This window comes from Medicago sativa, chromosome 1 (assembly GCF_051527215.1).
Source record: "Medicago sativa cultivar Bolivia chromosome 1, Bolivia_mono, whole genome shotgun sequence".
NCBI lineage: Eukaryota > Viridiplantae > Streptophyta > Magnoliopsida > Fabales > Fabaceae > Medicago > Medicago sativa.
In genome coordinates this window covers 71,309,608-71,325,135 of record NC_140749.1, presented here as the reverse complement: position 1 = coordinate 71,325,135, position 15,528 = coordinate 71,309,608, and the positions used below count along the sequence as shown (strand labels likewise).

The window sequence follows — 15,528 nt, the reverse complement described above, 5'->3', positions numbered from 1 at the left end:
AAAAAAAAAATTAAACAATGGTTCTTCAAATATTTTCTATCAACATTTTTTCCTTATTTTAAAGTCAAACCATGTGTATCCCTCGTAATTTCAAATAATTTTTGAAATCATATTTAATTATTTTGAAGTTTGAGCTGTCAAGATATTTTGAAGATCCAAATAATTACTTGAGTTACTAGAAAAAATTAAAATCATGGCAAGCGTTTGATTCGCACTAAAGGACAGGACAACAGAACAGGACAGAACAAGTAGCTGAGTCACAACACAACTTGTTGTTCTGTACATTGTTTGATAGTCGCTGCACAACACAAGATAAAAATATACAAAATTACAACATTGTCCTTCATATTGTATAGGATTTTGTCGAAACTAATTCTAGAAATAGTATTTCAAAATTTTAAAACTTTTAAATTATTGTTATTTATTAAAATTCTATTATCATAGTATGAATTAAAAAAATTATTTATTGAAATGCATACATAAACTTAAATTGATAACGTGTTATAGCAAAAATATTATAATTATATATTGAATCTGGGTTATAATATGTCGTATTGTTCAACCAAATTATTCTAAATTAAAATTTTAATAGAAAAATAGTTATTTTTTTCTTCTTGAGATGCAATAAAAAAAAATTACAAACTAATGTCGACAACGCTAGATATAACGACAAGATATGACCAAGGAAACAATTAACCAAAAGGATGGTATTCTCCTATGCCATTGAAAAAGTGAAATTTTTTTTTGAAGGAGAAAAAAAAGTGAAATTGATAAGGGTTGTGTTGTCATTTTAATTCTTGTCCAGCGTACAAATACTTGTACTCCACTTTAGTGGGTAACAAGTTTTGTAAGAGTTGTCCTGTGCCGCGCGAGTATTTTTGTGCTATTCTAGTGTTAATTTGTGGATCAAACACGGAACAAGTTTGATTGTTCTGTCCTGTCCTCCAATTTATTGCAAATCAAACGTATATGAAGTGTATCCGAGAAGTTTTTTAAGCAAGCAGTTAAGTACTTCTCGACGTCAAAAATTCAAAGTCAAAGGAAGATACATGCAGAATAAAAAACCTTTTTGGAAGTTAGAAGGCAAATGACAATAATGCAACATAGTAGTTTGTATATTCTTTGCCTATAAATTGTTAAATCAAAACCCACACAAATGAGTTTATTTTTGTTCGACAAAACTAAGCCTACTGTAACAGCCCGATTTTTCGATAAATTTATTTTATTATTTATTTATGTGTGTTATATGTGCTCTTATGTGATTATTTGCCTCTGTGTGTATTTTTGGTCGGGAATTGTAGAATTCGGTGTTAGAAGGGTATTTTAGTCATTTTGGACTCAGGGGTATTTTGGTCATTTTGTGAGTAAGGGTAATTTAGTAATTTCGTTGAGGGTTATTTTTAGTACTTAGTGAAAGTTGTTATTTTACTAAGTGCTAGGGAGTTGTAGTAATTTATTTTATTACCGGTAGGTGACCGTTAGTATTACATTTTACCGTTAAGTGAGTAGTAACATTTTGGGTTAGAATAGAAATGGGTTAGGCCCATTAAGACATTGTGAGTTGAGCCCAATTAGGTGGAACCTATATAAACTCTAGTTTGTAGAGAAATAGGGTTTTTACCAACATTTTCACAATTGAGAAGAGATAGAGATAGAGAGAAGATAAGAGTTTGAAGAGGAAGATCTAGAGAGGGCTAGAGGAGGCTAGAGATTCAAGCTTTGGGAGCTAAAGTGAAGTCTTAGTTGGTGATTGTGAAGAATTAAGGTAAGGGGGTTAGTCTTTAATCATAATCTAGTTGTTTAATTTCTACCCTAATTCTTTGCATAATTGTGGTTAAGTGGATAATTTGATTTTAGATGTAGAAATTTGTGTTTAGTTTTGATGATATGATTATATGCATGAATTGAATGATAATTGTGTTGTTGTTGAATTTGTATGTCAAAATCGGTATATATGAACATGATGAGTTTTTGTATGAAATTGATGATGAATAATATTGTGGTTGTTAGATTGATGATGAATTCATGTTCAAATATTGTTGTTGTTGTTTTAACATGTGTTGTTGATGAATTGATGAATTGGTGATGAGATTTGTTGTTGTTGATTTATACCATGGGTATCCCATTTTGTGAAGTTGTTGTTTGAATTGGTGAAGTTTGTGCTAAATTGTTCATGTGAAGGACCAAAATGAACTTTTGAAATATGAGGTTGTTGACTGAGTTTTTGATGTTGTTGGATGAATTGGACTTGGTAGAATTTCTGTTTTCATGTTGTGATTGTGTTAGTCGAGTCGTTTGGGAGAAAACGGGTTTTTCGTGTGAAATGTCGGTGTTTAAGCGTTTTGCAAATAAGTGATTATGTGAGCTTCTGGAAATCGTTTTTGGGGTGGTTGAAACTTGAATTTTTCTGTAGATTATGATAGAACTAAGTGTCAGGAGCGCGTAGGCGAAAACGGCATCGAAAACTGGTTAACGGTTTGGATTTTACGCGCGAAAACGTGAAAATTGGAAAATCTGATGCTGTCTGTCAGGCAGCCATCGTACTACGATTTTTGGCATCGTATTACGATTTTGACCAGTTTTTGGAGTGTTTTCGCACTGGAAAAATCGTACTACAATGGAGAAAAACCATACTACGATTTTGCCTGACCAGAAACTTTTAAAATGCATTTTTCTTTAACCAAATTGTTTCCAAACCTATTCTTAAGTGTAGGAACTTTATCCTAATCATCTAGGGGGTGTTTTTATGAAAGAAATAACTTTGTTTAAGGGGTCTAATGAGTTCTTGTGTTGCTTTACATTGAATTGAGTAGTTATGAGACGAACTTAGGATTTTCTCAAATGAACCATAGTGGGACTTTGAACTAATGCTTGATAGCTTATAAAAGGCCTATGTTTGTACTTATATGATTTCTAAAATGGTTGGGATTGGTTTCATCAAGTCTTAACTTGTTTTGCTTTGAAAATGAAATTATTTTGCAAAAGTGATAAAGTGAGACGAACTTTGTGATTTTTATGCTTTCGTCGTATTTAGCTGGTGGAACGCCAAGGTATACCCTACTGTACTTATATGTAGCCTAGGGGAATACTTAGTTGAGGCATTGGATCTTGTTTGTTTGGTTTTGGTTCAATACTTCAATTATTTTGAAAATGAGATACCGATAGACGGACTTGGTTGAAAATGGTTCTTTTAAACTAATTACCTTATAAATCTTTCAGGAATGGTTTTATATGATTAATTGATGATATGTGGATGATTGTGGACGATTGAATTTGATGTTATCATGGAATGATGTGTTGATCCATTTTACTTTATTTATGAAGAGTATATGGAATTGTTATGATATTTGGTAAGTTGATGTTGAGGTGTGTGATGATGACTCTTATGTGAATTGTGATTGTTGAATGTGTGGACATGTATACTTGATAATGCAAATGTTGTTGAGATAGTCAATGTAATTGGAGGTGTACTTTTACATTGTCGTTGTTGTGGTGAAGTTGTGCATTATCGGGTCGTTGTTGTATGTCCATGCATCATAATCATATTGAGTCATATGTGAAATGTAAAAGAGGAGGTGTACTTTTACATAGGTGATTTGTAAGAGAGGAGGTGTTCTCTTACATATGATGTTTTTGTTGCATCATGGGTGACGACCTTGAGGAGATTTGGTACCACATGCATATATGTGTCGAGTATAGGCGCATTGCATATTGAAATGTTATCTTGTCGTGGTATGTGAATGATGATTGTTGATGATAAGTGTGTTTGATGAATACATACTTGTGACATTTGGATTTGAATGGTTGATGAGTTGTGTCATAATTGAATATGTGACTTGATGAATTTGTGTATTGGTGAAATTTGGTGAATGTTGTGATTGTTTGGATTGGTGTATATGTACATTGGTGGATTTTGTTGATGGTTGTGAATAATTGAACTATGTTCTAATTGCACGTCTCACTTGCTTGTACTTATACACTTGGTGAACCTATTTGATGATAGATACTTTGATAATAATGATGAAGTGAGAATTGTATATGTATATATGTACATATGATGTGGTGATTTCTTTGTTGATGATGATTGCTTGCTTATAACTTTGAAATGATGAATTGAACTTGTTGAGTTAAGTATGCTAAATGAAGAATAAGGTGAGTTATCCTTTCATTGATTGATGTTGATGAATGATGAGCTTATGTCGATGACTTGACTAGAGATTGAATATGTCTGTTATGCTATGATAATAATGTGATAGCTTGAGGTGCAAGTAACGGGGGATAATAATCATGTGATGCTAGTATTCTAGGAGGGATGGTTATGTATATGTGATATGTATGAATCCTTGAATGCTATGTTTTTATATGTTGATTATGATTAATGTAATGCTTACCCCCAGTGGTTTTTGCCGCCTACCTGTCCGTATGGATGGGTAGACGCTGTGCAGGAGTAGTTGCTTTGTGGTGAGTGCTTGATAGCGGGAGCTTTCTCCGTTATCGTCTGGAGTCGTAGTTTTAGGCTCTGATTAGGTCGTAGAGTCTTTTATGTCTTGTTGATTTTTGTTTTATCTGGTTGATGTTGTCCATTTGTCGGACTTGGAGGATTTTTAGTTGAGGTTGTATTTGACCATGGCATGTATATGTTGGAGTTATTTGATTTGTATCCGCTGCGACTGTTGAGATATTTTATATATATATATATATATATATATATATATATATATATATATATATATATATATATATATATATATATACACATGTATGTTTGGATTTTAGATTTTGTGTTAGACGTAGCGTCTATTTCTTGAATATTTGTTATATTCGCGTGTTTTATCGCTTTAATAGAAATAGGGCGTTACACCTACTAGATACACATTTGTTGTTACAGGATAACATTTTTATTGGCAATGTTGAAAGAACGGTGTATGAAACTCCCATATGTTGGCAACATAACCCTAGTCAATCATCATCAAAATGCAGATAGTGTTGTCAACCAAGTTAGACTAAACATTGGGGGAAACCAAATCAAAAATTTGTGTCACCACTCTCGAATGTGGTTCTGCAAACATAAATTCCTAGAGGACACAAAATTCCTACCAAATTTTCTGATGAGTCTAGGGAATTCACACTAGAACACATGGCTAGGTACCAAATAGAGTGTGTGGGTACATAGAGAATGATAAACTTATTGAAATAAAATATATCTCTGGTCTATTAACCAATGATGCTTTCACTTAGTTCAATATCATTCCACCCAATTCAAACTAAGTTGGGGACAATTATAAACTATCTTTCATGAACAATTGTTTAAGGGCGAAATGAAAGTAAATGTCATTGATTTGGCCGAAATTCAGATAAAAGATAACGAATCATTAGATGATTACATCAATAGATTTAGATTGATGAAGGATAGATGCAAGACTCTGATCCCTGAATATGAGTTAGTTCAAATGGCGGTGACAAGTCTTAATTATGTGGTTCAAAAGAAAATGGTTAGCTAACAACTTCGAAATATGTCTCAATTGGTTGAAACTTCTAGGAAAATCTAAAAATTAAATCTCAAGAAGGAAAAGTTTAAAAAACCAATTGTGTTATCCTCGAAAATACATAGGTCATTATATAGCTTTAGTTGACCAAGAGGAATTTGTGGATGGTGTCTTGAATGAGAGCAATTATATGAGTGTGAATCTTGCAGAATTAAAACCATGACCACCTTATAAAGGCCCTAATTTTAAACCTCATAATTTCAAGAGCAATTTTGAATGCCTCTCGAAAAACATGTGTTTGACATAAAACAAATATGATTAAATATTTGATATTCTTTAAAAAAGATAAGTAAATATTATTAAGTAAAGGTCATAAAATTCTTCTTCCGAAACAAATTTGAGGAAGAAAGTATTATACTGCTTATGGCCATCATACTAATTCTTGTATTCGTTTTAGAGATATGATTCAAAATACAATTGAAGAAGAATGTTTAGTCTTTGAAGAACCAACTATCAAAGTTGACGAAGATCCTTTCCAAGTATCAGCAATCATGTGGAGCCTGATATTTGTATGATGGAGCTCATGTGTAAAGTAGATGAAGTTTCTAACCAAAATGTTGATAAATCTGAAAAATTCCAAGATGAGGATCGAATTCGAGAAGCAGAGGGCGAAAGAACATACAATGAAAGGTGAAGCTCAAATTAGTGTTGTAAGTTATAAGAGAAATTCAGTCTTCTTATCAATTGAGGAAAGAGTCCTTATATTCCTCCACACTTGAAGAAAACTTATCTTCCTCTTTGCAATGTTCCAATTGGTCAATACTATAGTACTGAAATGCTCATAAAGGTGGATCACACAAGGCACAATCTTTCCAAAGGTTTGGCCCAGATATTTGTATGATTTTTGTGCTGCCAACAAACTTTGCTGATGAAGTCTCGGGTTTAGAGGAACTCGGGAAAGAATCAAAAATAACATCCTCAGATATGGTCCAAGCATGATTGCTAACGTTCCAAGATCAATTTATTATCCAATATGACACTTTGCATTCTTCAAAATTTCAAAGCAGAATGGTGTTGTTACTTAAAATCTGAAAGTTAGATCCTTACTTCGACCAACAAAGTTTATTGTAGTTCCTTTGAAAACTAATTACAATTTGTTGTTAGATCGAGAATGGATGGATCCATGTTGTTGGTGCTATTCCATCCATAATACAACAATACTTGGTACTTTGGGATGGAGAAAGGTATATAGAGCATATAAAGGAAGATGAATCTGTCGACAAAGGAGCAAATCTTGGAATACTAAACACTGGTAGATAATTGAAGATTTTAAATTCTGATACAACGTTCAAACAAAAGAGGGATGAGGAAGAAAACTTAGACCAATAAATTGAGAAGAGATTTCATCCTACAAGTCCTAAAATAAATTCAGAAGAGATTTTGATGCCAAAGAGAAAAAAGTGGTTTTGAGAGCAAATCTTGAAGAATAGATTAGCATACTCCAAACTTAAAAAAAAAAGGTATCTTCTAATGAAGAGTCAAAAGATAAAAGGATGGCTTATTTGATCCAAAGGTCCTCTAATTAATTTCAAGTTTTCATTTTGGTCCCATAATTAATAAAACGTACGTTTTAGTCCCTCAGATTTTCCTCCGTTTGCCAAATAAATCCCAACGGTTAACTTTAACTTCAAATGTCTATGGTGGACCAACCTTAAAAGTGGTCTATCGTACACCTTATTAATTTTTTGATTTCAACCATTCGATCTATTTATAATAAAAGGGACCGTTAGATCTTCACCTTCTTTTTCTTGTTCTTAATCTTCATAAAAAACAATTTGATTACCAAACTGCCCTTGTCATATCTTCATCTTCTTGTTCATATGTTCATCTAAACCCATAATTTCTTTTACAAACCAACCCAAGAATTGATTGAATCCTTCACTGAAATCTCCAATTAATTGAATCCCAGTTTCTCTCTCTCCAAATTCATCAATTCTATAATAACAGGAATGATTGAATCCTTGCAAACAACACCAGAACAACAAAAGAACAAAGCCCAGAAAAACATTCCACCACCGCGACCAGCATCGCCACAACCCAGGCAAAAATCCAACACCCCCACAACGACTACCACAACTCAGAAAAAAAATACACCAATTAAATCCTTCAACTGACCCGTATCATCATTCATTAATTAAATTGAATCTTTAGGTTTAAGATTAGAATAAAAAACCCAAATATAAATCCATTATTAGATCCATCAATTAACCCTTTTTGGTTTCCCTCTTTGATTTGATAAAGAAGGTGGTGATGAGTCTTGGGTATTGTTTGCCATCACCACCCTTTTATCCTTCAGTTGTTTGACTCTTCAACTCCGTAGCAAACACAATGATTAACAATGCAAGTAAAAAAACTGGTAGGAAGAGATGAATCAAGTTCAATCACGACATGTCAAATTGGAGTGTGTGAACAAGCCGCTGGAACATAAACTAGTGTTTTGGAGTTTAGCTAGGGAAAATTAAATGAATCAAATTCACTCAGGACATGTAGTGAACGACCCACGGTTTGGCAAAATTGGATTTTTTTTTTCTTCTTGTGAGATTTTCTTATTATGGGAAGCGATGAAAAGAAGAAGATGAAGATGACGGTGGTGTAGTCAGAGAAGATATGAGGACGATGGTTTTGGTGGTGTGATTTAGAATACTTGGGTATTTAAGAGAAAAAGAAATAAAGATGAAGATGGTGGTGTAGTGATTTTTAGCGTTTGAATTTTTTTTCTGGATTTTTTGTTCTTGAATGTTAATGAAGATGAAGAAGAAATAGAAGGTAGAAGATGATGAAAACGAAAAAATATATATATATGTTTTTGGTTCAGCGTTAGATTCAATGTTGTTGCATGATCCAAGGGTTTATTTTGTTTCAATGTTGTTTAATTTTTTTATTTGGTTGATTTTTCTGGGCTAATTTGATGGAAGTGTATGAATATGATTGATGAAGATGAAAATATAGAAGATGAAGAAAAGGAAAAATTATGTGTTGATGGTACATCGTAAGATAAAATAGACTTGCCTAATCCAACGGTTCTATTTTTTTTTTTAAAATCAAACGGTTTAAATTAAAATAATTAATAGGATCTATGGTGGACCACTCTTAAGGTTGGTCCACCATAGACATTATTTGGGGTTAAACTTAACGGTCAGGATTTATTTGGTAAACGGAGGAAAAAGTGAGGGACTTAAACGTACGTTTTATTAATTGTGGGACCAAAATGAAAACTTGAAATTATTTGAGGGACCAATGGATCTAATAAGCCTAAAATGATTGATTTATTGAAGAATTACCATATTCATAAACTCTTCAGAATGAAGATCAAGAGTATGAACCTCTTGATTATATATTTGACGATTTCCCCCTGAAATTCAAAATGATTGTTCTGATGAAATAGACAAACTTGAAGCTAAAGATCTACTTGATGAAGTTGATTTGACCGAAATAGGGGAAAACCCTAAATCTATATTCTATATATACTAGCTCACTATTAAACAAAGATATCAAAGAAAAATTCATTCAAATTCTCTGAGATTACAAAGATTGATTTGCTTAGGAATATAAAGACATGCCATGATTAGATTGATAATTGGTTGAGTACAAATTGCATTTAAAGCCTTGAAAGAAGCCAATCAAGCAAGGACCAAAAAGATTTGCGCTGGAGGTCATCACAAAGATCAAAGCATAAATCGAAAAACTGCTCGAAGCTAAGTAGATTCGAACAACAAGGTATGTTGATTAGATTTCAAATGTAGTATATGTTATAAAGAAAAATGGATCTTTAAGAGTATGTACAAACTTTAGAGATTTAAATCTTGTCACTCTTAAAAATGAATATATATGCTTGTTTCTCATATGTTAGTAGATTTTTCCTATGAAAATGAAACTTTAAGTATAATGGACGAATATAATCATATTTTCACCGCATAAACAGATATATCTAAAACTATATTTAGATGCCCTGGTTCCCTTGGAAATTGCGAATGGACTGCAATGCCATTTGGATTAAAAAAATTCAAGAGCCACATACCAAAACACAAAATGAATTTGATTTTCAATGATTTTATGGACGACTTTATGCAAGTATACATTGACGGTGTTGTAGTTACATTAAAGTCAAAATTAGACCATCTGAAACATCTATCGACTTCGTTACGAAGAAATAAATGGGTAGAAGTAGATACAAACAAACTAAAAGCCAACCAGTTTATAATGCGCTTTTCCAAAAAAACAAAAGCGAATCCGACATGTCATATTCAAAACAAAACAAGATGTGCGAATGAGTTCATCAAAAAGAATGGGTAGAAGTAGATACAACAAAAGTCAACCATCTTATAATGTGAGCCTTCGAGAAACAAAAATCAACTCTCACATGTCATAGTTCAAAACAAAACAAGATCCACGGATGAGTTCATCAAATATCATTTTTGAGTTCAGAGTAAAAGAAGATGATGATGATGAATATTGATTTGTACCACATTTTAGGTTTAAAGAAACTTAATTGATACAAGTTAAGCAAATCGAAAAACTATGTAACCATTTTGACGAAATTGATCGATGAACACAAATTCGACACTAACAAAAACTTAATTGATACAAGTTAAGCAAATCGAGAAACTATTTAACCATCTTGACGAAATTGATCGATGAACACAAATCGACACTAACAAGATTATTCACTCTAACTCAACGAGTAAGATGTACAAACACCAGCATTTTTCAAATACTGAAGCTGAAATACAAAGCATTGCATTAACCAACCATGAATCCACGACCACCACCACCGCCACCGCCACAACTACCTCCACCACCACTCCTAGACCTCAACACAACCCTCTCCTCTCTCACCAACCTCCTCACCTTCTCCATCCAAACCCTCTCAACCACCCCCCAACCCCAAACCCTAACCACCAACCTCATCCCCTGCCTTTTCAATCCCAACCACCTCATCCCACCACCGTCCCTCTTCCTCCACCACCTTCGCTGCCCTTCCGCCCCTCGTCCTCTCCCTCACATCGATCACCTCCTCACTTCTCTCTCCTACCCCAAAACCCTCCAAAACCCTACCTCCATTCACCTCTCTTCTTACCTCGATTTCACTAACTTTTTCTACAACAATTGCCCCGGCGTCGTTACCTTTTCCGACGCTAACTCTGTCGCTCAAACCGCCACTTTTCATCTCCATGATTTTTTATCTCGAGAATGTTCTACCGTGTGCTCACCCACACCCAATCATAAACCTTCTCCCATTGTTCCTTCTGAATACTATTACATTACCCGTGAAATTGAATCATGGAACAATTTTCCAGTTACATACTCAAACTCTGTTTTTCGCGCAATTTTGGGTATTGGAATTGCGAAAGAGAGTGAAATGACTAGCTGGTTGTTATCGAATTCGTCTCGATATGGCATTGTAATTGATACATCTATGCAAAGACATATTTTTTTGCTGTTTTGTTTAGGTTTCAAGGCAATTCTTAGAGATGCTTCTCTTTTGAATAATGTGTTAATGTGGTTAGAATCTCAGGTTTCGATTCTGTATGGTGTTAATGGAAAATTGTTTGTTCTTAATTTTGTGAAGAAATGTATTCTGGTTGGTGCTTCGGCTCTGCTTTTGTTTCCGTTGGGGAACGAGGGTGGTGAGTCTGTTGGTTCGAAGGAAGGAAAGAGTGATACCACTTGTATACGGGAGAGGAAGATTTTGATGCCGCAAGTTGTTGCTGCTGTTGCGGCATTGCACGAACGAGCTTTGCTTGAACGTAAAATTAAGGAATTTTGGTTTTCTCATCCGTCAAATAACTATCAGCTGTATGTATTTGTTATTTGTTGTTGTATTTTTTATAATTTTGCATCATGAATATTTCTTTGGTGAATTTGAAACTTGTATAATATTAGTGTATTTTTTTTTTGTCTGGAATAAATAATTTCCAACTATATATGATTGTGGATATAATGACACTAACGTGAATTATGGCGGCTTGCTTCTATAGGAAAATTGAGCATTGTTATTTATCTGACAAAGGTAAGGAGGAGCGGAATAAGCGCGCTGATTATAGACCTGTAATTGAGTATGATTGGGTTCATCGGCAGCGTTCACATAACCAGGTACTTTTAATCTGGTTTATATAGTTTTGGGACACAATTTTCCATTCCGTGTTTTCCTAAATTGTTTTAATTGTCTAATAACGGTACGGTTAATGAATTAGAGTCGATAAGACGGAGGTTGGATTATGAGTTGTATGATTTTCATCTGAAGGCTTCTATTTGTTAACTGAAGTGATTTTATTTTTAATGGTAGTAAATCCGGATGTCTAACCTGATGGGTTTTTACTCGTTTTAGTCACACATTTATGGAACTGAAATGCCTGGCAGATTGCAAATAAATAATTAGGGATTTAGTATTTCTGCAGTCTCTTTTGCTGCAACATCAAAGGGGCTCACTAAATCCTGTATGGCAGCCGCTCCCACCATGACTCTGATTGCGACAACGTCATAAGGATAGATAAATCCAATCCTATCCGTTTTCATTATCGACACGTTCTGTGTGTCAAACTGTCAATAGAATGGTAGCAGTTGATTCAAATTTTGTACCCAATGTTATCTAAAGAGTCGCATGTTATCTCAAGTGTCGCGTTCTTGGAAGTGAATATACTATTTACTTTTGTTTTACATACAACTGACATATTTTCGATCTGTTATCAATTATAGGAAACACAGAAAGAGAAGACACGAGAGGAGTTACTGGCTGAAGAAAGGGATTATAAACGTCGAAGAATGTCTTACCGTGGCAAGAAGAGAAATCAATCAACTATACAGGTTAGACTTACTGGAAGTTATTGAAATTTTATGCTTTTACCATTGATCTTAGTAATTTATGTACAGAATCATTCGCACAGGATAAAAAAAAATACTGAATCATGGTTCCATTTTCTAATTGTCCGTTGTCTCTATCAAAGTTGAATAATCATGAACATCTTTTAATTATCGTGTAGTTATTCCAGTTGGTATCAATATTATATCAATAATTAATCTGGCACTAATGGTGAATGGTGATATTACAACCGTTCCCTTTCGTTGGTGAAGGCGATTTTGTCTGGCTCATTTGTCTTTAGCAATATTTCAGAATTTATTTTTCAAAGGAATTTTGATTCTTTTCGTTTTCTTCTGACATTGTAATGATTTATTTCCGCGCTTAATTCTACACTCTGAAGGTTATGAGGGATCTGATAGGGGAATACATGGAGGAAATCAAGCTGGCTGCAGGTGTTAAGAGCCCTGTCAATATTTCTGAAGACAGTGGGATGCCTCCACCTCCGCCTAAACTTCCTTCTAGTTACGCGATTTCTACGGAAGCCAATAATTCAAGAGAAGTTAGTCACGACTCACCTGCAGTGACAGCCAGTAACCCAGGTCATCACGAGCAACAATCTCACACAAATTATTCTGACAAAAGCAAAGTTGTACATGATGCTACTTCTAGAGATTATGAACGTAAACAAGGACGTCAGGGGAGTCACCATTATGGAGGAGATGAACAAGGTACTGATCAAGGAAACCATAGGAGTCATGCGTCAACAAGCCCTGAAAGACATAGAAGTCGTAGTCGATCACATGAGCATAGAGTTCATCATAATAAACAAGATTACTCAGGTAGAAAGAAGTACGATAACTCGTCAAGAACCAAGGATAGGTGGCAAAATGACACACACAAGAATCACACATCAGATTCTTTCTCAAGAAGTGATCCTTCAGAGTCTCGTGGTGTTGGGGAGCATGATATCTCATCTGATGACAAATATATCAAGCCAGATAAATTTTATCATAAGGAACTTAATTAACCGCACTGGCCAAACTATGAAGGCATTACATCTGCAGTGGGTAAGTTTTGCTAGCCATTCCTATTTGGAAGTTGAATATAAATTTGAATGTGATGCACTAACTACTATAACGTAGTTTATTTGCACAACTTTGCAGTCTTAGCATACCAAGCTTTGGCGCTTTTATCAATGTATCCTCCTTTGTATCCTTAACTTTGAAAGAGTATCTTAGAAGCATTCCTTGGAGTGATTTTACTGTCCATATTATCACTATTGCATTCTTTATTTTCCTTCTCAAGATAAAAGCAACAAAATGCAATTATGGCAACCACAAAGAAAATCTATTTCCATCAATAAATGTTTCTCATTGTTTACTTAGAATTTTGCTGTTGTTGTTTTTAGTTTAATTACATGATAAATGTGTCTCTAGGAGAAAAGAAACAAGATGTTAATGTTCTACTTCAGATATTGGCTAATTTAACTACTTGGAAAGCAATTATATAGGTTGCTATGTCTTATAGAGGCTTTAGAGGTATTAAGATGAAGCAACTTCAGTGTGTTTTTGGTAAATGGTTGTTCTATTTTGCCTCAATATACGTCAATGACTCCCCTGTTTTGTTCTCCTCTCCCAATCACATGCTGCTAATCTTAACTGAAAATGTGCAAAGGCTGGCCGAACATTGTCATTATCATCTATTTATATATCGAATTAAAATTTATTAAATATTTCAGCATTATCTGATATCAGAATGCCTTTGATGGCTAACTTACTTTGCTCTGATTTCATTCAGGTAGAAAAAAAACAGAACATCTCAATATCTGTCTGAATTCCCTCTATTCTTTTTTCCTTTTCTGTTTGAGTTACAGGCTCATCAAATGACTTCTCTTTGTTTCTACATTTTTTAGTAGTAGAGAGACTCAGCTGTGATAAAGTGACTTCAAGGTTCGGTAAGTAAAACCCTGTGAGTAATGTTTTGTATGCTTAGAAATTAGGGGATAACAATGCAAAGAGTAGGGTAGCTTGGTAGGTGCGGGAGGGTAAATAACTATGAACATATGTCCAAACTTAGATGCTAGTCTTGTTGTTTGCATCTGTTAAAGATAGCTAATATGTTTGTTCTCTGGCTGTGCTTATTCAGGACTGCAGATGCTAGTGATTACGGAGGAAGTCTGGGCTCAGCGTGAAACAATACCAAACTTTTTTTTGTTGCAAGAGAAGTCATCTCAGTTCTTTCTTTGTACAAGGGCTGAGCAGTCTTGTGTCGTAAGATGGATTGTGAACTGCCTCTGCCCATTTTTGAGAACTTAACTTTATTTTGGAAGAATATCCACAGTCCACAGGTTCTCTCCATTGGATAATATGTTTTTCTTGTCAACATTGTTTTTTTGGTTACTTTGAATGATATACCATAATGCTGTGCAATATGCTCGGTACTGGAGGAACAAACTTTAGAAATGTACGATTCTCAAGCATTAAGAGTAATTGCTGCCATTTTACCTGGGAAATAGTCTATTTGCCAGTTTTGTCTAATTACTCAACAAGTCCATGAAGTGTATGATTTACTTTTATTTGAATTGTTCAAAACTCAGTTTTCATGTTGTCTTGTTGCTATCATATTAAAGAACAAGTCCATGAAGTGTATGATTTAGTTTTATTTGAATTGTTCAAAACTCAGTTTTCATGTTGTCTTGTTGCTATCATATTAAAGAATAAACATATATTTTTAATCAAATGACTGAAACGCATGACTAAAATTGGGGAACTAAATTATAAAGGTAGTACAGTTTTAAGGAATTCAGTATACAATCGGATTAGGGTGAATGTGGGGAGGGAACAAGATACCATGAATGTTTCCTCTGAATCTCTGATAGGTTTTACATGTTATCAAATACCTAAAACGAGAGTAGCCCAAGAACCAATTTGCTAGAATGGATTGGTCATCATGCTGCATATGTTATGAGTTTGGTAGTTTTATGCGGTCCTAGTGAAATTTGATTCTACGTTTGGCCGTGCGGGGTGGCAACAAAATCTTAAAATATATACCTTTATGTCAAAAGTCAGCACCTTGATTGACCCAAATTAGTTTATTTTATTTCTTTCATTCATTTGATTATCTAAAAGGAATTAGTGAACGTTTTGTATCATGGTGAGTCGATGTTATTTGGAAAAACATGAG

General features: G+C 34.1%; 1 protein-coding gene and 1 long non-coding RNA gene across 9 annotated transcripts; both read left to right on the top strand.

Moving 5' to 3' along the window:
- The first annotated feature begins 1,550 nt into the window (after positions 1-1,550).
- On the top strand, positions 1,551-4,660 carry LOC146957003 (uncharacterized). The gene is made up of 2 exons (XR_015017504.1): positions 1,551-1,765; positions 4,435-4,660. It is a non-coding gene; the product is annotated as an uncharacterized LOC146957003 (long non-coding RNA).
- A 5,480-nt stretch (positions 4,661-10,140) lies between these two features.
- LOC146957002 (U11/U12 small nuclear ribonucleoprotein) lies at positions 10,141-14,947 on the top strand. Of its 8 annotated transcripts, none has more exons than XR_015021723.1 (7): positions 10,141-11,342; positions 11,525-11,639; positions 12,243-12,350; positions 12,746-13,412; positions 13,509-13,542; positions 14,258-14,299; positions 14,491-14,947. XR_015021723.1 is itself a non-coding variant. In XM_085733341.1 (4 exons), exons 1-4 carry the CDS (start codon positions 10,297-10,299, stop codon positions 13,370-13,372), a joined length of 1,896 nt encoding a protein of 631 aa, XP_085589467.1. In that variant the 5' UTR covers positions 10,141-10,296; the 3' UTR covers positions 13,373-13,415. The 8 variants fall into 8 exon arrangements, 1 of the variants encoding a protein (XP_085589467.1); XR_015021715.1 differs by having other exon boundaries at positions 14,219-14,299; XR_015021722.1 differs by having other exon boundaries at positions 13,488-13,542; positions 14,219-14,299.
- Positions 14,948-15,528: the final 581 nt, after the last annotated feature.